General features: G+C 34.6%; 2 protein-coding genes across 3 annotated transcripts in view; both read left to right on the forward strand.

Moving 5' to 3' along the window:
• The first annotated feature begins 10,560 nt into the window (after nt 1-10,560).
• LOC131034301 (uncharacterized) overlaps nt 10,561-25,117 on the forward strand; it is a 32,117-nt gene continuing 17,560 nt past the window's right edge. The window contains exon 1 of one of the 2 annotated variants that reach the window (XM_057965772.2): nt 10,561-11,021. In XM_057965772.2, coding sequence (XP_057821755.1) covers nt 10,749-11,021 — 273 coding nt within the window. In that variant the 5' untranslated portion in view covers nt 10,561-10,748. Of the gene's footprint in view, nt 11,031-25,117 lie in introns of both variants that reach the window. The other variant, XM_057965771.2, reaches the window with a different exon arrangement.
• LOC131034299 (uncharacterized) lies at nt 20,019-24,896 on the forward strand. The gene is made up of 3 exons (XM_057965770.2): nt 20,019-23,969; nt 24,085-24,300; nt 24,411-24,896. The coding sequence occupies exons 1-3, from the start codon at nt 23,615-23,617 to the stop codon at nt 24,701-24,703; spliced, it is 864 nt and encodes a 287-aa protein (XP_057821753.2). The 5' UTR covers nt 20,019-23,614; the 3' UTR covers nt 24,704-24,896.

Consider the following 25,117-nt stretch of genomic DNA (forward strand, 5'->3'; position numbering starts at 1 on the left):
AATGATTAAAGTGTAATGTGTACAATATAAATCAATTTTTGTACTAGGACCAATACATTTACACATGAAAAGTGATCTACAAAGGATAATTAAAAAGCAAAAAAAAAACATGCCAACCCTTAAAAAAAAAGCATGCCAAGAAAGAACATTCATGTATGTCTTGAATTATCCAAGTAAATATGCGACTGTTTTAAGGAGATTGATTATAGTGTGATGTGTGTACAATATAAATGAATATTTGTAGTCAATACATTTACACATGATAATTGAATTGCAAAAAAAACTTAAAAAGGAAAAATATATGTCAACACTTTAAAAAAGTGGACCTAGCAAGAATAAATATGAGAACTATTAAAAAACATTAACCTAAATTATATTTTGATATAAAGAGATGTCTAATATGAAAAAACACTTCGAACAAAACAACTAAGGAGATAAGAGGAAAGTAGTTGCACTAGCCAAGAAGGTGCCTCAAGTGACAAATAAATTAGAGATAAGAAGCTATAAATTAGTAAATTGTTATGATGATAAGGGCTACAAGGTATCTTTTTGAGATTAGGTTTGAGGCACCTGAGATTAGGTTTGAGGTACCTCAAATAAGGAATATAAAATTTACAAGGAGGGAAAAGTGTGTAGATGGCCCAAAGTGCATAATAGAAGTAGCAATTCATATGATAGTGAAATTTTTAGGGAGGTCGATCAAAGAGGTTTAAGTCTCTAGAGTATTTAATTAAGAAATAATTGATAAAACATTGAAAATAAATCCATAGAAAGCACAAGAAAGTTGACAATAATAAATGAATTCCCTTGAATGGAAATTATTAAGAAAGGTTATATTAATTAATATGAAAGATATAACTTTAATATTTAAAGAAATTTGATCAATTTTCGTAGTCTTTGTTAATGTCTAATACGTTCTAACTTAACTTATACGACCATGGATCATCAAATTGTCCATTATCACAAGGCAATCTAAACTTTTAATGAGAAAAATGAATCTAGTTCAAACTAGAAAAGCATGAGATGAAATGAATGGGGGTTCAAACTATTTGTAGAATGGGAAACCATTTAAGTACAAGTAAAGAAATAGAGGGAAGAAAGATCACTTGGCATCTAGACAAGGAATAAAGAAAAAGACATAATTTAGGAGAGAAAAACAATAAAAGGTACTTGGAAAAGATAAAGAAATTAAAAAAAGTTGAAATGAAACCAGGCTAGAATATATCAATACACTTGAAGAAGAAATATACATGCAATCCTTTCATTTTCAAAACAAGTGTATGAAAGAATTGTACAATTATAAAATTTAAGTCATATAGAATCCATATATATTCATGAAAGGGTTAAACCCACCATTTAATCATGGTGTTGGTTTATCGAATTATATTTTTTCACATAATGATGACATTTAATCAAAGAGTTTCCATCAATATATGAATCCGCCATTAACTTTAATGAATCACTTGAATGTGAAGGAACTTACACCACATGGATGTACATGTATAAGCACCTAAAGGAGAGGTAAGATCCTACATTAGCCGATAACATATGAACTAGAGGGACAAGTCCATACAAAACTACTACATCCAATCCAAAACTCATCTAAATGGACTAATGATCCACTTTAACCGACACTCATATTATAGGTCGAAGGACATAACCTAGTTCTAATGGAAATTTAGATACTTAGAATATAGACTAGATTACTTTAGTTGTTAAATCTCCCAAATTCTATTACAAACTACTAGCCAAGATTATAATTGAGAGAAGAAACTAAATCAACAACATTGGTGATGCCATGTATGTAGGTCTCAAATATACATTCACAAACCTTAAATGAGTAAATAAAAATATATCAATCTCATAAATCTTTAAAATTAATCAATGATAAGTTGAAAATGATTATACCTCAGATTTGTAACTCTCTTACTGTAAAAACTCCTTTTTTGTGTTTTCTTTGAATGCTTGAGTTGTAAAAAATAAATCTTTTATATGAAAGGTTTTTATTGAATAAGACTCAATCACCAACCTTTTGATTGACCACTTTTTGGTCGAAAAGGCTTTATCCCAAATTTTTTTAACTAGAAAGGTTTTGCCCAAAACCCTTCCGATCGAAGATGCCTATGTGACATGTTTGTTGGGAACCACCTCATTCTTTTTCACATTTTTTTTTCAAACTTTGCACTTGAATTGAATTTTTCTTGAGTTAATGTGTGTTTTCAAAACACTAAAAATACCACTTTGTAGATGTTAGAGTTGAAAGTCCAAATACATTTTTTTTGATAGTTTGGTTAGCTGTAATATGTTTTTTTTTTTTAATTTTCAAATAGTTCAAGTAGGTTATTAAATTAAAAATGAGGTTGATTATAAATTAAAATAAATTAAACCATATCAAAATATTTTAAAACATATGGTGTAATGCCCGCCAAAATACCGCAGAGAAATGTAGCTAAAAACAAGCTAATTTAATTAAAAAACAAAACAAAACAATACAACACATAACATTACTTAAGCAATGCAGTGAGCACACAACAACAATTAAGTGTTATGAACATAGAATAATTCATTCAAGATATTCAAACAATTACACAAGCGGAATACATTAAATCATTACTACTAACTCCCTAGGGTATCTCAACGCCATTACTTAATCTACCTACATAAGAAATAAGCATTTACTTTCTTCTAGATCAACCACATAATCATAAATCATTATACACATATAGGTACATCATAGCAATACCTAACACTCCTGATATGCAATCTACTTAATCTTTCATTTAACATGAGATTCTATCTTTCAATGCACATCTATTTCCCTTTTCACTTAGATTCATTTTATACACCAAGTCCGAATGTTCCTATTACCTTTAACCAACCTTCGACTATGGACATTACCAATCATATATCAAGATTAACCCTTACATTGCATTAACATAATTTCCATTTACGATTAACTTTCACATAATCATTTATGATTCTATGCTTCTAGCATACTTATTTCTTCATCATGATTCCTAAAGTACATAAGGCAATACTCACAAACCATTTAATTCATAGCCCATTCAATCTTCATAAAATCTCTTACACTACATCAATTAACCAACAATCATCTTATTACAAATTAAGAACTACACGAATTCATCTCAACACAAACTATGATACAATATCCTAATTCCATAACCACTAATAGCATCCACCAAATGGAGATATAATCTTAAACCATAACACATGACACATTATAATCCTTTCCTAAAAGACATGCATTCATTTTACGATCTATCCATACACTTACTAGAAATTTCCATTAATAAGATTTGTGATTCATTCAATAAGAACATCCATACAATATCTTCATAAGGAATATTCAACTACATCCCAAGAATTATAAGATTTCAATCCAACCATTAGATCATTGTCTATGAAGTATGATACTATAATTTTAATTTCTTTAATCACCAAACATAAACATGTCCTAAAATATCTTCCAACATTAATCAAACTCATACATCCTATCAAGACATAACATTTCTTCTACTTAAAGCATTAGTTAAAGACATCATTTCAAATCTAATACCATTGTCATAACATTTACACCATTTCCTTTTAACATGGTTCATCGAGAATACAAGATGCATCATTTAATTCCAAACCATATTAGTTATCCACATCTCATGCATCCATTTCATTTAATATAAATGCGTTAGAATACAACTCAAGGTTCACCATTACATTCATCTACCATAACCAAAGTTATCACTACAACTAGAACAACATAGTCATTTTTCATAAACATGATTTCTTTTACAACCATTACATAAGAATTTCATTACATAAATCACATCATCATTTACATTCTTGCTACAATTATTATCCATGAACAATCTGAAGAAACATCCTCATTCACGCAAGAAGAATCCAAAGACAGGAACATCCCAATGGTTTAAAAGCACCAACCACCCGACCATGTGGAACCAAAGGAACCACCCCCCGTGCTAAGAGATAACACAAGGTCCCAACACACACTCTACATCTAGGCTGACACTTAAAACCAAAGAGACTAACCAACACAAGAACACTCAAGCAAGAACCAATCACAAGATAACAAAAGTGAACTTCCAAAGGCGTAAAACTCATCAAGACATAAATGCTCCAATAAGCATAATCATAAATCACAAAGGGGAAACACATGTAGGAGTGGAGTGTCATCACATGCCATCCTCATAACATAATAACATAATAACATAAGGCACTAGCCTGATGGACATGTGGAGCCATCTCAACCTATGAGAGACCAAGGGAGATTAGCTTACCGTCTTCACGGCCTTCTCATGCTTATCCTAAAACATCCTCCCTAGTACATAAGCCATGAGGCTCAAAACTATTCATTATCTTGTTAAAATGAGTTATAATTTTTCCATCCCAATTAATTCATTATCAATGTTATCACTTATTTACAAATCATGGAAAACTCCAATTTGCCCTGGCGGTCTAGACTTCATGCATCCTTACAAGGAACCTCATGCAAACCTATCTCTCATTACCCTGGTCATCACAAGGAAGCCCACTCCTCCTAACATGGCCCAACAACACATCACAAGAGGCTCTACCAACATAATACATGAAAGTAATACTCAATGCAACAAATAACTTCCACACATACTCTCACAACATATGCAAGGCTACAACAACATCAATATAACAAAATGAGCCTCTTGGCTAGCAATAAACAAAGACATATCAAGCCATCAAATGCTGCCATCAAATAAAAGATAACATCACAGCAAGGCCTACTCACTTGCTGGTCCAAAACAATATAGATATTCACCTCAATCATCCATGGCCTATTCACATGGAAGAGAGTTTATAATACCTACAATGGTATAGAGAGATAAATATACATAAACCATCAAAATACATCAGCACTGATAAAAGCCAAATCTGGAAAGTATTAACAGACCTCAAAAATAGCCTCTGGTACAATAATCCATTTGAGAAAATACTTCGGATATGACCAAAAACTCACAAAGTACAACACACAGGTAGGTTAACATTTTTGCCCAGTAGGACAGCGCTTCTGCCAAAAAAGACAGTGCTTCTACCAAAAAGACAATGCTTCTGCCGAAAACAAAGATAGAGTTTCTATCGAAAAAAGACAGTGTTTCTGCCGAAAGAAAGACAACGCTTTTGCCGAAAAACAAAAGACAATGTTTCTGCCAAAAACAAAGACAAAGTTTCTGCCGAAAAGACAGACAAAGTTTCTGCCAAAAAAAGACAACGCTTTTGCCGAAAAAAGACAACGTTTCTGCCGAAAACAAAGACAAAGTTTCTGTCGAAAAGACAGACAGAGTTTCGGCCGAAAAAAGACAACGCTTCTGCCAAAAAAAGACAACGCTTTTGCAAGACTTACGGAAAAATTAGAAACTTTTGGGTAAAATAATAAAATCCAGACTTTACAAAAAGCCACGAAAAACATATGAATAGAGACGCCCAAAAACAAGGAATACTTGGATATAAACACAATAAAATATCTCAAACTATAGACCAAGATTTAATCAAATATCTTCACAAGGGTTTTCACAGAACCAAGAAGGCAATACACATGAAATACCAAATACCCATTTCCAGCAACTATACAAAACCCAAATAATATAAAGTTCTCCCCAAATATTTCCTTTTAGCAATAATAAAATTATAGCATATAATATTATTTCAGCCCAACACCCAAAACAATGCAGACACAATGCATACACGGAGAAGCCATTGAAACCAAAATATAAAGTGAAGAACTCCAACCTGCAACTTTGAAGTAATGAATTGAAGCTGAAGAAGAGCTCCCACAAGCCAAACCAAATCCAATCCAAGCTCCAGCCAAAACCAAGAAAGAAGAAATCCAAAGACAAGAAGAAAACTTGCTGGAGAAAAACTTTTCCAAGGAGAGCCAACCCCGAAAACCTCATGGGAAAGAAAATAAAAAGACAAACATTAACCAAAAAACCCTAGCCTCAATCTCGGCCAATCAAAATATTCCAATCTATAATATATTTTACCAACCCCACCATATAATATAATTTTACCTCCCTTCCCAAATTCAACCAATAAAAGAAAAGGGTAGGTAAGGTAAATATAAAACATGTTTTTACAATTAGGTGGGAATGTTTTATTATTTTATTCTAAAGTGTATTTATACAACCCACTTAATATAAAAGTCAACTAATAAATAAAACATGAGCCACAATTAAATAAATCAAATGGGGAATTTAAACTAATTAAACCAAAAGCTCATAAATAAACCAAAGAACCAAATAACATTAAATACCAAATAAATATTAAACCACAGGGATTAAATAAATAAATAAATAAACAATTAAATACCAATAAAGGGTCAAATCATAAATAAATATAACGCCACAACATAAGCTAAACAATAAATATTAAATCATCATTAAAATAAATAAATACTAAATATCAAGTAATTAAATACCCAAGAGGGGCAAGAATCCAATAAATTAAATCAAACATTGGATAACCAAATAATCAAATTGCTATTAATCAAAATAATTAAAATAAGCATTATTAACTATTTAATCTCACATCAATAACCAATCAGCCTCAACATAAAAAGATTAACCAACCAATACTAACATACTCAAAACACAAAAGAAACCCAACTTACTAACTGACATGGCGACTTGCGCCAAGACATTGACGACTCACAGTGAACAACTTAGACCTAGAGTATGTGAGGGGAAATTGTGCCAACTTCGAACCACATACCATTGGGATTTAAAGACACGCTCAGACCTGTGGAGCCAGGTGGAGTCGATGTCTGGTACCTGCAAATCCTGCATCCACAAAGCAACGATACGACATATGCATATATATTATAACATGCAAGGGTTAGAGAATCGCAATGACACATCCCGCTCGCAATGAGTGATGTGGAATTGTCTCTATCCTGAAGACAGTCATACAAAAATCAAACACACCATAAGATCAACTCGTCATAGATAATCACTGAATATGGTTAGTACATAAAAACATCATCAAGTGCATGATTAGTATAATTCATGATTATAGTAAGACATGTAAAATCCATCAACACTTATTCTCATCAAATCACATGAGCAATATAATCTTTCGATAGTTAATCACGTAATAAGCATATAGTGTCTAATAAATCACACAATCAATAATGATAGTATCAACATCATATAAATCATCTGAAATAGCATATGCCCAATAATGTCTATCACGCATGAATTAAAAGTCAACTCTAGTCAAAACAAGTCAAGGCGAGGGTGGACCTTACATATGGTGCATTAGAAGACAAAATCATCTCCAAAAGGGTATAATTTATTTTTTGAAAGTGAAAAAAATTAGACAAAAATATGATGTTAAATGGAAACTATCAGATTTTGGTAAGTTTGACTTTAAAATGTTATTGCAAAGAAAATATACATTAATTTTTTTTTTCATGCACAAGATATTAAAGTTATCTATATGGAAAACAAAAATTAGATAAAAATAAAATTGTTTTTGTTTTCTTTTGTGACATTAACTCTACATCACTTTTTTCTAAAAATTTTTGTGCAACTAAAAATATATTTTTAAATATATAAAAAAATAAAAACTTAAAAAATAAAAAAATACGAGCATAAACTTCATCTAGAATTCTACATTTCATTATTTTACATCATATTGAAATTCAAAATATAAATGCAACTTTTATGTTGTTGACATTAAAACCTATTTTGTTGTTTTGACCATTTCCTTTATATAATTGTGTGACAAGTTTCTACTTTTACCCAACTCTTGGAAGCTATCCATGCTAGGAATCAATAATTTGATTTCCACCACCTCCTCTTCATTTTTAAGACCTACTCTTATTCAAGTTCCTTTACTCTACAAACAACTTTGTAGTCTCAATTATATAATATTGTCCTACTTTGTTGGTTTTGTAGCTTCTTCTATTAGACACATGAGCACCTTTATAACACTCCTTTGCTATATTGGCAACTACAACAACATTGGTCCTCTTTGTGACCCCTTGACCACCTTGTAGTGCCACCCTCATGCTATCATTTATCCTTATAATCTCCCCATTACTTTAAGTGTGCAAGTGCCTCCCCTCCTCTATTACAAGTTCCAATCACTCCTTGTATGAACTTCACCTCCTTTTCTACAAGTGCCCATTGCTCCAGGGACAAACTTCTAGTTGCTATGAGCAACTCTTCTTTATTGTAACTTCTTTTTGTTACAAATCTTTTGTTGCAAATGATTCTACACTATGGCAATCCCTGACTAGTGGTTGCAAGTGAAAACTTATAGTGGCTACAAGTGCATGTCCTCCTTCAAATGACCAACTTCTCACCCTCAAAACATGATAGTTGCTAGCACTCAAGATGATACCGCACCAAAAAGGTGTAAGTATAAGAGGTAGACACACACACACATCTAAAATACACATATGCAATTAACAACACACAATTTGGCAATCAGTCGTATACTCGCATTCTCACATAGATCTTTAGACACTTGGCATCCTCCATGGTCCATATTCATTTTCTTACATCTATTTGTGGGGCTTGGTCCTAATCAAGGAAGATTTAAAGTTCAAGCTCCTTATGAAAAGTCCCCAAAGTGTTTACAAGACCACCATTCCCCGTGTAATATATGTTAAAGATAAATCTCATAGTGTAGAGTTGTAAATGATAGATCCATGATTATATAGATGCTACCACACACGTTTACATACTATTGATGTACAAGCTAAATTTAGAAGATTCTAGAGAGTAGACAAATTGGAAATTCTAAATCAGACCTCTAGAACAAAGCCATAACATTATATTGCGTCGATTAGCAAAAGGACTATACACTTTCTAGCCTATTTATCTAGTCTCTTTCCATTATCAACCTTTACTTCTATTTAATTTAAAATATGCATTGTTTATTATGTTTAAATTATTAGATTTTAGATTAAATAATCAAATGGGTAAATATTTTGATCTTTTCATTTCAAGTATGCCTATAGATAATTGTAGGATACTTACAAATAATTACATTAAAATTTGCTTGCCCCGTTAGATGAGCTTTAAGGAGTGTTTTAGCAACTAAAAAAGAAGGGGAGGACAACATGTAAAACATGATAATAGAGTTTATATTAATAGGACCATTTATCAAAACAACCTTACTTCCTTTTAAAATAGAATAATGTTAGAATTATCAACCTTATAAAGTTTTATAATTTATTTGAAATTTAACCACATGTTTATAAAATTGAAACTTATAATACAATCTTGTAACTACTTTGTAATGATATTAATGCAAAAATAGTAATATAAAATAATTCAAAAAATGTATATTATTAGAATTTTCTCAAAATAAAAATAAAATAAATTGATGAGCAAATTTTTATATTTTTTTAATAATATAATTTTAATTTTTTAATAAAATAAATTAAAAAAATATCACATTAACATTTCAATTCATATTTAATCATTTATTAATAAAAACATATAATAAATTTTAAAAGAAATTATAATAAAAAATATTTTGAAAAATAAATATAAAGTTAAATAATCACACACTTAAGGCTCTCTATAATTGAATCTAAATTGATAAAGATGGTGAGTGGGATAACAATAGACAACTTAATACATATCCAATCCACTTGTAATCCCAAATGATACAAATATCAAATTGATTACTAAATTAAAAATATCTAAAAATGATGATCAAACATTATTCCAGTAATCCTCAATTTATTTAGTACTTTTATCAAACATAAACATAATTATGAATTATGTAGAACCATTAAAATCTATCCCCATATAAATTACATAGCTATCGTCAACTTCTAGGACATCATAAAAACAAAATAACAATCAGCAAGTGAATCTTCCTTAAATTTTTTTCTCTAATACACACAAAGAAAAATGACAATCATCAACTTTAGTACATACAATAAAAAAATAAATTTAAAAATATTACATTAACATTTCAATTGACATTGAATAATTTATTTATAAAATATGTATAATAAAATTTTAAATAATTTGAATAAAAAATTCACATTCTAAAAATATCCAACTTAATATACAAATAAAAATATATATAGATAAAAAAATATTTTAAAGAATGCATGAAGATGATTCTTTATTCCTCCATCATAATGAGGATTTGTTGTTTTTTCTTGCCATTTTGAAACATTCTTAGAAGGGTCTCATGAAAAGAAGAAATTATAATCTAGAGTGCTTTCCGATTAGATTGTGTATGATTTTTTCTTGCCATCTTGAAACATTCTTAGAAGGGTCTCAGAAAAGAAGAAATTATAATCTAGAGTGCTTTCGGATTAGATTGCGTATGATTTTTAGATTGTGGAAACTTGATATGTGTTAAGAAGAAATTACGTTATAAGTACTATCACATATTATTTATTATAATTTTTTAATTCCAATCAATGATTTTTAGAATTAGCTATTCCTTATTACTGAAAATAATCAAATTTTGAACCTTAAATTTTTAAAACTTGCCTATAAAATTCCAATAAAACTCTTATGAATTCTGGCAATACCCACCCACTACGAAAGGCAGCTTTACTCTATAAATTTATTCCACTGGTGTTTGGAGGGCATGCCCACCGTCCCTCACAGCAGTTTCTTGAGCCTTCTGGAAAATATTTTTAGTTTTTCCCGACCAATAATGACTTCGCGTTTCAGCCACGCCACATCAATACACAAAACGAAATGAATATCACTTGCACAGCCCAATTCACAGGCTGCTCATATTTTCATCGCACTCCTCTCATAATTCAATCCCGCCGCTTTGTTACTAGAAAATATGGAGCATCTGCTGTAGCCCGCCTTCTGAAAAACAACGATTCAAATCCACACTCGCACTTGGAACTACCAAAATCTCCTCATTCTCACAACAATTTAGTGGCTCAAGTGGGAGTCGTACTCCCGAAGCTTCCCTCGCCGCCTCCTGCCGAGCAAGCGCTTTTGTCTATTGCATTCATTGTATGTACGGTACGCACAATTCGCTTCCACTCCTCCCCTCAATTTATTCTTTTTCTTCTGATTTTATTTCTGCAAATCAGTTTTATATAAATAATTGACAGGCCAAACAGTGTATGAGATCATACCACAACTAACCATACTGCTAAGTACAAAAATCTAATCGAGCAGGCTGTCTACACAGCGCCTATTGGATCTCCTTTCCTTTTTAAATTTGGGATCTTTTGCTGTCAATTTTGATAAAATAATTTGTAATTTTGTTATTTTTCTTCTTCAAACAAATTACTCAACTTCACATTTAAAAATCTTGATGTAATTGATCCTAATATTTATGTAAGCTACGCCAGACGCACTATGATGTAGTAGATACCGTCTATCTTTTTGTTTCAAAGTTTGGACACTGGCTAAATGAAGAGAGTATTTGTATAACAAAGTGACAGTAATCAGTGCCATTCAGGCCTATGCATTACTGGGTTTTTGTGTGGAATTGAACTCTTGATACCATGTTTGAGCACTGGCTAGGTGATACAAGAAAGAGGTCCTAAAAATGAGAAGATGCGTCGGTAGATATTTGAAACTAAACCCACAAATTTCATATATGTTCGAAACTTTTTGTTTTTCCAAAGCACTGCCGTCCCCTGGTGAATTGGTAAAACCTATGGTCATTTTAAAAATCGAGTATAGAGACAAGAACCCATGTTTATATGTCTTAGTCATTTTTTTACCAGTTGGCTCTGCAAAGCTGGTAGCAGCCGTGTCATCAGGAGGCTCCAGAATAGATGTGTTTTAAACATCAGCGACCAAGTGACTCCTTGATAGTTGGTAAAACCCACAATCAATGGGAGACTTAAGTTAGGGAGGAGAACCCGTCCTCATACATGCTTTGAATATCTTCTACCAAGTGAATCTCTGTCAGTTGATGAACCCAGTCACCAGAAGTCTCCAGAATAGGGATGAGGACCGGCACACTAGGCACCCACATATTTTGATAAGTATATAAATATTCATATGGCTCTATCTTTTTTCATTTAGCCCTGTAACTTGATTTGAAATAGTGTGCCTGCACCCCGTGCTTCCAGGTGATCTTGATAAAACCATTGCGATTAAAGAAGATAACTTATTTAAGTTATTGACGTTTTTCTGCCCTTTGCTGCATTAGGGTTTTGACAAATAAAATTGAAAATGATGAAAAAAATGACTCGAAACTGATTAGGATTTAAAAGTTCAAGAGATAAATTATTTTTAAAAATTTGAGTAATGAGAACATCTGAATTTAAAAATGAATGCAAATTGTGAGGCAAATTGGGTTTCAAAGACCAAGTATTATGAGTATTCTAAAAATAAGGAAGTTGAAGATAAAATTTAGGAGACAACAAATGAATCAGAGACAAGGACAGGTTTTGTAGCTCACTCATTCAAAGAAGAGAAGCAGCATGACTCCAATGAAAGTTGAGATGTCGTAAATCCCGTGCTTTGGTTTTTGAAAGAGTTCTGGAAGTTGCTCGAGTTTCCAGGAACCTGTCACGGTGGCAGGATGGCCATAGCTGCTAGAAACGAGAAACATGATGACAATGACAACATGACAGGAAATAGGGTAGGGAAGGTTTTAGTGCAAGAAACACATTTATGTATAAATAATTTAACACATGAAATCATAGTATATATACATATGGAATTCATAAAATCTCACGAATCAGACTTGGCTATATCTCAAGTTCTCAATAACCCAAAAGGTGTACCAACTTGCAACTGAGAAAAAAGCAAAGCATAGAAAACATGTAAAATTTAAAAATAAATCATTGGCAACAAGAAACAGGCCATTTACAATACAAAACCTGTTTCAGGGCAAGCAATGAGAAACATAAGCCTTAAATTGCATTTCTTTCAACAAGATTGGTGACAGTGCTGTTGTTTGAGAGTAAGCTCCTGAGCCTCAGCTCACTTTCTTTGTGAAATTTTTTCATCTCTGTATTTTTGATGTTACAGATTTTGCAAAGAAAAAATGATTTAAGAGTTGTCTGTTGAATGTAGCACATGCAGTGAATAGCAGGATGCAGGGTAAACCTTCGCATAGCTTTTGATTTCCTTTTTTGGCTTGTAATGCCTCAATGGATTTATGTTATCAAATGAGTTAAATTTACATCTTTATATTGCCCAGTGCATCAGGAACATCTTTGTATCCCCTTTTGGCTTTTCCAACGCAAAGACTATAAAATTAACCATGGTATCTTTTTGCACAATCCTAGAGCTAGCAGGCATAACTAAAGCATCTCCATTTTATTTCTTTGGCCTCAAAAGAATGACCCTAAATAAATTCTAATAACAAAGCTTTCCAGCTCTGATCCATCTGCTGACCATATATATTAGTTGCAATCTACATAAATAATGTGCAATGCTGACTTAAAGTATTATGTCTCTTGATATTAATTTGAAAGTAGTGAAAAAAAGTGATACGTAAAATGGACCTAAGGAACATGGCCAAAAGGTAATTTATTGCCATTTCCAGCTAAGAGATTGTCTCAGGACTTAGCTCCATCTAGAAGATTGGATTTTGTCAGTTTCAAAGCAAGAATGTCAGTTCTCAGGTCAGATGCAGCCTTGGCAGAGCATCACAAGGAGGCTAGAAGACAGGTTCATGTAGAAAAAACAAGTGAAATTTGAATGGCTTTGGGATCGCTGGTTCTAACAGTTTGTTATGTTGAAATCATGCTGGTGGTTTCATGATTGCCAGTTTTCAACAGCTGAGTTTGGCAATCACTGTCGCAGTTTTGGGATTGCCATATGTTGATTTGAGGTGGTTTCTAGGGGAAGTTGAAGGGTTTTGGATGCTCCATTTCGCATTCCAAGCATGGGAGACCGTTTTTACTGCCACTAGAGACATGGGACAGCTATATTAATGCAAGAGACACCTTGTGCAAGGGCTGGCTTGTTTGAAACCTCATTTTATGTTCCCCTATGGAGGGTTTTTGACTGGGAAACAAGTATTTTGATGTTGCAGACATTGTTGGTAGGCGATGATGTTCAGTTGATCATGTAAAAAGCTTGTTTTGACATCATGTTATACATCTACATTGTATTTCTGATTTGATATAGTGGAATGAGATGTTGTTAGCTCACTCTTGATGCAATTTCTCCCAATTTTTTGGATTCCTCTACGTTATCATGTGTGTTCAGTCATTGTCTTGACTCCTGCATATTTGCTCTCCATTTTAAATTGTTAGGTTTGTGTAAATGATGTTTTAGTAAAAGTGAATTTGGATTGATTTATTGCAGTTGATACAAGTAGAAATCAGTCTTTTTATGAGGTTAATTCAGTAGGGCTCGTAAAGATCTTGTTGATGAATTGTTGAGGAATATCCACCTTATTTTACAGATCAAGCGGTATCAGTGAAGGTTAGAATTACCTTAGTTTGTGTAATTTTCAGTTGGTAGAGAAGGAATTCTAGTTTATGCCCATTAAAAGGTCAAATGGAAGTGGAGACTTGGAACAATTTGAGCCTGAAATTGGTACTAAGGATTGGAATAGAGTAGTGAGAAGAATGATCAAAGATATGGATTTAGATGAGACAAGATTCCAAAGGCTAGAATACGTTGTATTTTAGTTCTTTAGGTCTATGAGCAAGTTGGATATGGTGTAAAGTGCTCTTCAAGCAATAAATACAAAATTGGGGCTTGAAAGACAGCAAGAGGAGCAAGAGTAACCGCTCAAGGAGACTGATCAAGAGCAAGAAGATACTTCTTTGGGGGGAAGCAGTATCCTCTTTAAGGCTGAAGCAAAGTTTGACATCCATCCGTTTGATGACGAAGTGAATGTGGAAAAGGTAGATCAATGGATTGCTCAAAAGGAGGTTTACTTTAGCTTGCACAGTTAGTCTGCATCAACAAACTTCTTTTGCAAGACTGAAGCTATCCTGCCCTGCTCTTTGTACAAAATCTATGCCACTTATTTACAATTAAGAAAGTCCACCTATCTCCAAGTGGAAGAATTTCAAGGAGTTGTTGAAGAAACATTTCTACCCCAGATGGTGGTTTTTGTGTCAATGACAAGGACAAAATGTTCAATGATATATGAGTGGATTCTATAAGAAAGTAATTGAACCTGGTAAGGATATGATGGATAAGGAAGTGCTGATGAAGTACATAGGAGGGCTGTTTGGGCACCTTGAGAGGGCTTTTTTGATTGCTAAACCTCAGAATATTGGTGAGGCTCACTTACAAGCCGTTATCTTGAGATGAACAAGGAAAAGAGCTTACTTTTGGTCAAAAATCTATTTTACAGTTTCAGCCGTTTCTGGGGATGTAGCCATACTGAATTGGTCGAGGTACAGATCTTGGTTTGGGTCCCATCTAGCTACACCCAAGGTGCTTGCCCAGGACTGTGGATTTGTCCCAGGTACACGTGAGACTTACCTGATATGAACCTACAGTCTGGGGGATGAATGCTGGGTATACCTAGGGCAAACTATTGTGAACTCTGAAAAAAGTTTCTTTTCAAAAAACAGATTTTGGAGACCAAAAAAGACTTGTTTTTTTAACTGTGGTTTAGCTTTGTCAATTTTCTTCTCATAAATGTTTTTTTTTCAAATTGCAGTCAAGCTCTGTAAATTTTCTTCTCATAAATTTCCGCAAGGGGGTTTTGTCTAGGCACAAACTTGTTTTGAACTTTTGAATTCAGAGCAGTATCCATACAAGTTTTCCCACCATATACTCTGAATTTGTATCCTATACATGCTGCTTGAATAAATCTTTCATAGTTTGCCCAATAGGCTCCAAATTCTTCTATTCATTCAATTACAAGGCCACTTGATATGCACTGCTAGAGGACATAAATCTTTGACACTATAATCAAATGGTGGCTATATTTAGGCTTGTATGTGGGAAGTATAATAGAAAACAGAGCAAATACTGTTCTACATATGGTGTTCCAGTGGTTCTATAGCTGCTCCTTGATTTTTCCTCTTCCTGATGATGGATCACTGAGTGTGATCTGAAACATTGATGAAAAAGGTGTACCCTTTTTTAATCCAAAAGACTCAATTTCTAATTTACTATTTGTAATGGGCAATTTACATATCTATCTGCAGTTTTGAATCCTTTGTAATCTCTGGATACTTTTTAATCTTGTTTCATCAAATGTGTATATTTAACCACTAATCACTTGCTGTAACTTCTCAAGGCTGCATTTTGTACAGCACTTCCCTTGAGTATATGTATATATTATTTTGTGCTTATATATTTTATGTTTCTTATTTTTTTTTTGATCGGTAATGTCTTTTTTATACTGGAGTTTCTAACCAGTGAGGGCCACATTTGGGGGACCTCCTTCCCGTGGTTACATTTGCGAGGTATTAACACCTCCAATTTTTACCTTCTTTGTTCCTTGAAACTCCTTATCCCTCCGTCATTCTCCCCTTATCGCTCCACTTCGTCTCCTTATCACTCCAATCCATCTCCTTATCGCTCCATTCCATCTCCTTATCGTTCCATTCATCTCCAGCCACGGCCCCCTATTTCTCCGCTGCCTTCCTTACTGTGTACCCTGCACCACGCCTGTGTCTGCATTCGATGAGGGCATTAACACCCCTGATAGTCTCTGGTCGCTCGATCCACGGGCCAACGTTCAAACCACTATCAGGGGTAAGACCCCGACACCTTCCTCCTCCTCAGTCGCTTGCTTTTCTCCTTGCATTCTCCGAAGTGTTGAACGTGCGGCGGCAGCTGGCCCAAGGCGTGGGCAATACACCTGCAGGGAATCGAACTGGAAATCTCCCTATCAACAGGGATTGCAACTACCGTTTGCCTGCGGGGCTTGCCCATTTTATGTTTCTTATTAGCTAATACATTTATTTACTAAATGTATTTAAAAAAAATATTAATATATTTATATTTATATAATTTTTATATGTAGTGTATGACTGGACCCTGTTGTTCTGAACGGGGAAAAAAAAACTGCTGAATCATTGAAACTGAACCTCAAATATGAACCTGAATCGGCAACATGGTAAAAACAGCAGAGTAGGAAGTTGCAACAAGGTGGAGAAAGGGCAAGGCAAAGACAAGTGGAATGGTAAGAAGAATACTACAACCATGGTAAAGACCAAGGGCAAAGAGGCAATTTTGTAACCATAATGAGGAAGGACACACCGAGGCGAGATGTTGGAAGCTCCATCCAGAGCAGCATCTTTACAGGAATAAAAAGAACAAAAAATATGTCATTTGGTAGGAAATATAATTAGATAGAGTGCAGTTGTGACATTGATGAAAGATTCTCATGTGACACAATGAGGAAAGGTGCATGTGTGGGTAACAACAAAGCTCAATTGGAGAACAAGATGGTCAAACTTTCTACACCAAGTTTCAGCTCAAATTAAGAAAAGTAGATACACTTTTTGGTACTTCTTCTCAAGCAAATTTGATTTCACAAAAAACTATTCAAATGAGTATGGTTCGCAAATAGGGAAACACTTTTCCACATTTGTCAGGTTGGCTTAAACAAGGGATGGAAATCTCAATCAATACACAGTGTGTAATCAGATCTGTACTTACCATAGACTTTGTGGATGAAATTGTTGTTGATGTCAATCCATTGGATGCTTGTGGTGTGGTGTTTGGTAGCCCCTATCTTTATGTTTGAAATGCTGTTTTCTATTGAAGAAAAAACATATATCAGTTGATAAAAGACGGAAAAAGGTTTAAGATCAGTTCATATGAGAGCATATCCAAGATTTCCATGGTAAGTGCCAAGTGGTATGCAAGCTAGGTGATTGATCAATGCTAGTGACAAATTTGAGTTAGTCATGTTGAGGGAAAAACAAGAAGAGCAAGTGGCTGAGGCTAGATCAATTCATGGGCTGCATACCAACAAGGAGAAAAGCTCTGTGGAACAATTTGTAAAACAATTTAGCGAGTTATTTGAGGAGCCAAAAGGGCTGTTCTCACACAGAGCAGTTGAGCATGAGGTTCAATTGTTTTCCCATTCGTATGCTTCCTAACTGTAATAACCACCCTAGATTTTATTTTTTAAAAATATTTTTTGCCAATAAGGAAACAGTAACATAAACTTGCATAACAAGGATACACTGCTGTTATAAAGTTCTATATAAGAAATCAGCATTCATACAACTGTTGTTACAATTAGGTAAGGAGATGAAAACTGCAAGTCTGATAATGACTGATACAAAGGCTGAAGGTCTGAATCACCTTAATCGCAGGTCATAGCAGCCATGATAACTCATCAAAAAACCCATCCAACCTGCTTGAAACACCTCCAGTGATAGCAATTAGCAACAATGTACAACCAACTCCACAAAACACCCTCAAAATGCACAAAAATAAGCAGATATAGGTCTGTCTGACATTTTCCACTCACACCCAGCTTTGACCTAGGTGCTGAATAGGGGTGGCTAGCTTAAAAATTCTGAAAAATCCCTTAAATGCTGTGTTTTCATTGCAATCAGTCCCCCAAAAGGTGCATAATGACAGGGTCACCACCAAATGAAGAAGATGGATAACCAAACACTAAGTGTTTAGGCCTCTATGCCTCTATGCCTCTATGCCTCTATGCCAGCCCTCCAGGCATGATGTATGACATCCAATAGGAAGTTTACGACCCCTCACACTAATAAATCTACCCAATGTAACCTGTACGACCTACAAATAATAGATTGGCGCTGAAATGATAGACAATAGCAGATGATAAATCCTTATACTTGCCAGGGAAGGTATGCCCAAGGCTTAAATGGACTGGTACGACCAACAATACTCTTATCTCTTAGTTGCCTAAAAAACTCCCATCAAACTGTACCAAAAAATATAGAAAACCACACTCCAATTGTGCAATATTAAAACACTTAAAATATTTTATTTTTTGAAACCCTTTTCTACAAAACTCTGTGATGAACAATGGTGATTCCTAAGTAGAATTTCTCCAAGCTAGCCAGGGATTGCCTTCCAAATCTGAAACCAATAATCCAATGAGGGTTTTTGTTCTCAAAAGATCCAAGGAAGAATGTGCAGGTTCAATCTAGTAGCATAATAGTATGTGTAATCTTCAACATATGCGAATGAGACCCCCAAACTTCCTCTTATATCTTTTGGAGGGAAAAGAGCAATTTGAAACTATAAAATAATTCATTTTCTCTCAAATATTTTTTTATTGAAATATTAAAATGATTTTTATGTGCAAATCCCCCAATACTTTTCCCTAGGCACCCGCTTTTGAGGGGACATGAAGTAACTTTATAAAAACATAACACGTAAGTATTAACATTAAACATTAGAACTTAAGTGTATATTCAAGTACTCCTATCCAAGTTGTGGATAGCATAGAAGCAACAATCGGCAAAAAATCGTGATTATACCCGATTAATCAGGAATCACCGATGGCCCCGATTTTTTCAAAAAATCGTGGACTTTCAGTCAACGATTTAATCCACGTTTAATCGCGATTAATTCGTGTGATTAATCGTCTAAAAATCGTTAAAAAAGAGAAACCCTAAAATTGGCAAATACGCCAAAAAAAAAACCACGAACTGAGAAAAAAACCTGCAAACTGTGAAGAAAAACCCTGCGAACAGCTATATAGGGGCTCGCGCGACGTATTCATTGTACGCCTGCTCTGGAAACAGCAAAAATATCGCGTGAAGTTGCGAAGGAAGGCGCACAAGGTGGTTCACATGTGAAGGAAGTTGAGTTCGACATAGTCGCAGACCTCCAGAATTCGGCGAGGCCCTCTGAGAATACCGGGTATGTTTTTGTATTACCCGTATGTTTTTTCTATGCCTTTGGCTTACTGTAATAGCTACGTATTACTGTATGTAATAACGTGTGGTCTGTTATTACATACAGTAATACATGCGTATTACTGTATGTAATAACAGAGCACACATTATTACGGCGTGTGGTCTGTTATTACATACAATAATACGTAGTAATAACTAACTACGTATGACTGTATGTAATAACGTGTACATAACATTACATACAAACATATGGGTAAAAATTGACAGAGGACAAACATATTAATTTCTATTTTTTCCATATATCCAGTAATAACGTGTAGTCTGTTATGTACACGTTATTACATACAGTAATTGTTGCTTTAGTACTTTCAGATTGAATAAAACTCAGAAAATCAGAATTAGTTTAGACTAGGTTAATTAATTTATTGTTTTCCAGACTTAAGCATAATAAAGGAAATGAAATGCACAAGGACAAAGCACAGTTACCCTGGGAAAACCTCCTAGGAGGAAAAACCTAGCCAAAGGATCCTCAGATCTGATTATGATTTTGAATTCAACTGAACATTACACACTTAACTGGAGTATAGAGGTTGCAGTCACAAGGAAGGAGAGATAGAAGCCTTCACAATTAGTTTGCTAATGAAGATTATGATTTGCAGTCCTACTCATCGGATTTTTCTGTGCATAGCAAGGGTATCAGCACCTTTCAAGTAGCTCACAGTCCTTCAATGGAGTTCTCTATATTTTGGAGATGGTCTGCAGCCCTTTTATGAAGTTCGCTGTCTTCAATTAGAGATCTGCTGCTGTCTAATGAAGTTCGCTGATTCCTATTAGAGATCTGCTGCCATCTGGTGAAGTTCGCTGTCTCCTATTTAGAGATCTGCTGCTATCTAATGAAGTTCGCTGTCCCCTATCTGCCTTACTATGACTTTCGCTTTCACCGAATATATTTTGCATTACATGAAAACTGAATGATGATAATGAGAAGTATATGATACATTTATAGGAGACATATTACTTCTTAATTATGTCGGCCTTCTTTGCAATTGAACATTTTATTTATTTTAATTCCTTTTAAGTGAGTTGAAATAGGGTCAGCCCTATCAAGGAGGCGAGTTGGGTTTGGGTGAAGCGCGGAAGCCTTTTAGGTGAGCCGAGAGGTATTGGGCCTGGCCCTATATGATGGAGGTGGATTCCAATGTTGCCCAAGGCAATTGGAATCCGCCAGCCCTAATTACCAACAACAGTAATACGTAGTTATTGCTACGTATTACTGTATGTAATAACATGTACATAACATGTACATACAGACATATGGGTAAAAATTGACAGAAGACAGACATATTAAGCTCTATTTTTTCCATATATCCAATTGCAGTTTATGAAAATTATTTCATAGTTTCCAGATCAAGTTTTGGGCATTAGACATGTTTAGCAGAAAAAATTAGGACTTCAACATTTTGTCATCTTATAATTCTGGTTGTGTTTGAAGTGAAGGTGAATAATTATAAAATGGAAATCTAATTTCAACTGTAAATTAGATTTTATCCAGTGCATGACCAAATGGAGATTGCAAGAAAATAAATCAGGAACTCAAATAAATACAGAATAGAAGACTAGAACACATAACACAATGTTTAACTTTATGCAGATAAACCCTTTCGGGTAAAAAACTTAACTAAGGAGAGAGACCTAGATCTGTATTATCTTCAAAAAGAAATTACATACAATCCTTCTTTTTTCGTCCTCTATCTTTAATTCTTCAACATCTGCAAATAGAGATTTTTCACTCTTGCCAATTACACATCCCTACCCTACACAATGAATTTCCTTCTTACATAGGCTGACTTCCCATGTGATTAATGAGGCTTTACAATTCGCTTGCTTGATAAGATTCTTTTTTACCTCCACCTCATTTTCTTCTTGACTAACAGTATTTAGGTGCTTCTTGAAGGTGAGTTCACTTTACATCTCTACTGCTATAGTCGAGTCGGTCCTCAAGTTCATTGCTCTATTGGGGCACCTGTCAACCTAACTTGTGCATGTCCAAAGCCCTAAGTTGTCAGGGGCACTTTTTTTGCTTCTTAGGTTAGTGGTTTTGCAATGTATTACTGTATGTGTTACCCGTTCATACATGTTAACAATATTATTTGTATGAAAGTATGAACAGTGACTTTTATGTCATTAATGTCAGTGGCTAATTCAAAGACTAAAATTAAACTTCTTCCTTAACATTTTTTGCCTTCATATGGGTACATCTCTTTGAATTCAGTTTGGTATTTGATTACCCTCCATTGTTCAAATTTCTGATTTGTGTTTCTACTTTCTACCATCTCTTTTGTTATTGTAAACTTGAAATTCAATTACATTTAGGTTTCCAATTTCCCATGTCAATGTAATTAAAATGCAATTATTATACACAAGCCCAACCCTAGATCCCTCAAAAGTTTAAGACTAAGTGTAATGTTTTTACAGATCTGATTCTTGATCAGAATGCTGCGTCAAAAAGACTTTGCGTGGACACATTGCACAGCAGTTCCTGGTAGCACGAAGGTCAAGTGCAATTGGTGTCTAGAAGAGATCAGTGGTGGAATTTATCGTTTCAAATGGCATTTGTCCAAAGAACGAGGAAATAACACCGTGATATGCAAAGCATGCCCTGCAGATGTCTCGTATCAGGCAAAGCAATCTCTTGACGGGATTGCTGAGAGTAAGACCAAAAAGGCAAGAATTGGGGTTGAACTAGGTTCTAGTTCTGCAGATCCCAGGACGAACCATTTGGGTGAGGAGGATGGTGAAGATGGGAGTTTCAGGGAATGTGGATCAACTCCTAATTCTATTTCACGTGGACCAAACACAGGTGGAGGAAACATTAATACTTTCTTCCAACCTCGTACTACACCAAGATCACAAACCACTTTGGAGAGTACAGGATGGAGGAAAACTGTCACTGAACAAGCAAAGAAGGCAATTGGTAATTTTTGGTACTCCTCTCACATGGCATTCCATGCTTCGAGAAATTCATATTGGCAACCCATGGTAGATGCTATTGCAGCTGTAGGACCTGGGTTTCAAGCCCCATCTTATGAGTCATTGAGGGTTGGTATGTTGAAAGATGCAGTAGAGGATGTTCAAGATGTTGTTAAACAACATCGGTTATAGTGGGCTAGAACTGGTTGCAGTATTATGTCAGATGGTTGGATAGATAGAAGGAACCAAACTCTCATTAACTTCCTTGTCTCTTGTGAGATTGGCACTGTTTTTCTAAAATCTGTGGATGCATCTAATATAATGAAATCCACAAATGCATTGTTTGAGATGTATGACGTGGTAGTTATGGATGTAGGGCCACAAAATGTGGTTCAATTTATCACAGACAATGCTGCTGCTTGTGTTGCTGCAGGGAGACTTCTGATAGATAAATACCCTTCCATGTTTTTTACACCATGTGTAGCACATTGCCTTGATCTAACCCTAGAGGACATTGGAAAAATAGAATGGGTTAAGGTGGCCTTTCAGAAGGCTCACAAGGTTACCAAATTTGTTTATAATCACACGAGGGTTTTGGCTATAATGTGCTCTTTCACAAAAGGCAAGGAGCTAGTTTGACCAGGGGTGACAAGATTTGCAACATATTTCCTTGCATTACAAACATTATGTGAACAGAAAGGTAATTTGAGGCGAATGTTTGTTTCAGCTGAGTGGATGGAGTCTGGCTTCACAACTCAAGCAAATGGCATAATAGTGGCAGGGTATATGTATTCTACCACCTTTTGGGAATCAATTGAGTAGATTGTAGAATTTTCAGAGCCTTTAGTAAAAGTCTTGAGACTAGTGCAAGGGGAAAAACCCCCCATGGGATATGTGTATGAGGCCATGGATAGGGCCAAGGAGGTGATAAGGAGTAAGCTGAAAAATAACAAGGATAGGTATATGCCATTGTGGGACATAATTGATAGGAGATGGGATGGACAGATGCACACTCCTCTCCATGCTGCAGGATACTTTCTCAATCCTTTGTTATTTTATAAGACTGACTTCTTGGAAATTGATGCTGAGATCAAACGAGGATTCTTCAAGTGCTTGGAAAAAATGTTTCCTGACTTGGAAAAATTTGATGCGGCTACGATAGAGTTGGAAGTGTACAAGCATGCTAAGGGTTTTCTCTCTTCTAGGGCTGCTATACAAAGCAAAAAGACTATTCAACCAGGTAGACTATAAACTTTTAACAATCTCTTTATTTTGCCAATATGCTCATTAAGCTCGTTAAGATTATAAGATATTATTAGTCTTACAATATCATCTCCATATGATGTGTTTTTCAGCTGCATGGTGGGCTTCTTTTGGAGATGAAATACCAAATTTAAGGTGGATGGCAGTGTGCATCTTGAGCCAACCGTGCAGCTCATCAGCTTGTGAGCGTAATTGGAGTGTTTTTGAACACATACATTCCAAGAAACGCAACCGCCTATCACAACAACGGCTGAATGACTTGGTATTTGTTCATCACAACCTTCGCTTGAAGATAAGGAAAGCTCAAGGTGAGAATATTAATATATAGTTGCAGTTTTTGAAATTCTATTCACTATTCACTATTCGTTGTGTTTTTCACTTGTAAGGGAAACACTAATTTCTACATGGGCAAAATCAGGAACTATTGAGGATGGCTTGCCAATTGACCTCGATGAGATATATCCAGAGTGTGAGTTGATTGCTACTGATGATGCTGATGATGATGATGATGATGTTTATGATGTTTATGATGATGATGATGTTTATGATGATGATGATGTTTATGATGATGATGACGTTGTTGCTGATCGTCCACTTGGGACTGAAGATTTTGATATCATGAAGGAAGCCAACTTTGCTCCTCAATGGATTGATCGAATTAGGACAGGCTCTCACCCGGGAGCTTCATCATCAGAACCTCCTGCCCTCTAGCATGTCATTGCCTACATTTGATATTTTGGAATTTTGTACTTAGTTTACAAGTTGACTTTGTTCAAAGTCACAAACTATATTGTAATTGACATTTTGACATCTATCACCATCTAGATATTATTTATGGTGTAGTATATTTTGTGCAACGTAATCGGTGATATGAATATAAAGAACGAAAATCTATTTCTTGCAATTCATGTGTTCAAGTGTCTATTTTATTTGCCTACAATATCTCTATGCTATGGAGATGCCTTAATATATATATAAAAAGTAGTTTTTGATTGTTTTTCTACAATTTTTTACGTTTTTTTGTAAATCCGATTTTTTCCCGATTTTTTGAAAAAAACTTATACTTTTGATTTGCCGATTAATTCCCCAAACGATTATTGCTTCCTTGGTGGATAGCAATGCTGA

This window comes from Cryptomeria japonica, chromosome 3, assembly GCF_030272615.1.
Source record: "Cryptomeria japonica chromosome 3, Sugi_1.0, whole genome shotgun sequence".
In the NCBI taxonomy this organism is placed as follows: Eukaryota; Viridiplantae; Streptophyta; class Pinopsida; order Cupressales; family Cupressaceae; genus Cryptomeria; species Cryptomeria japonica.

Coding starts and splice junctions, on each gene's coding strand:
- LOC131034299 (XM_057965770.2), top strand. CDS start 23,615: ATGGGATATGTGTATGAGGCCATGGATAGGGCCAAGGAGGTGATAAGG. Junction 23,970..24,084: donor CAAAAAGACTATTCAACCAG/GTAGACTATAAA, acceptor TGTGTTTTTCAG/CTGCATGGTGGGCTTCTTTT. Junction 24,301..24,410: donor GAAGATAAGGAAAGCTCAAG/GTGAGAATATTA, acceptor GGGCAAAATCAG/GAACTATTGAGGATGGCTTG.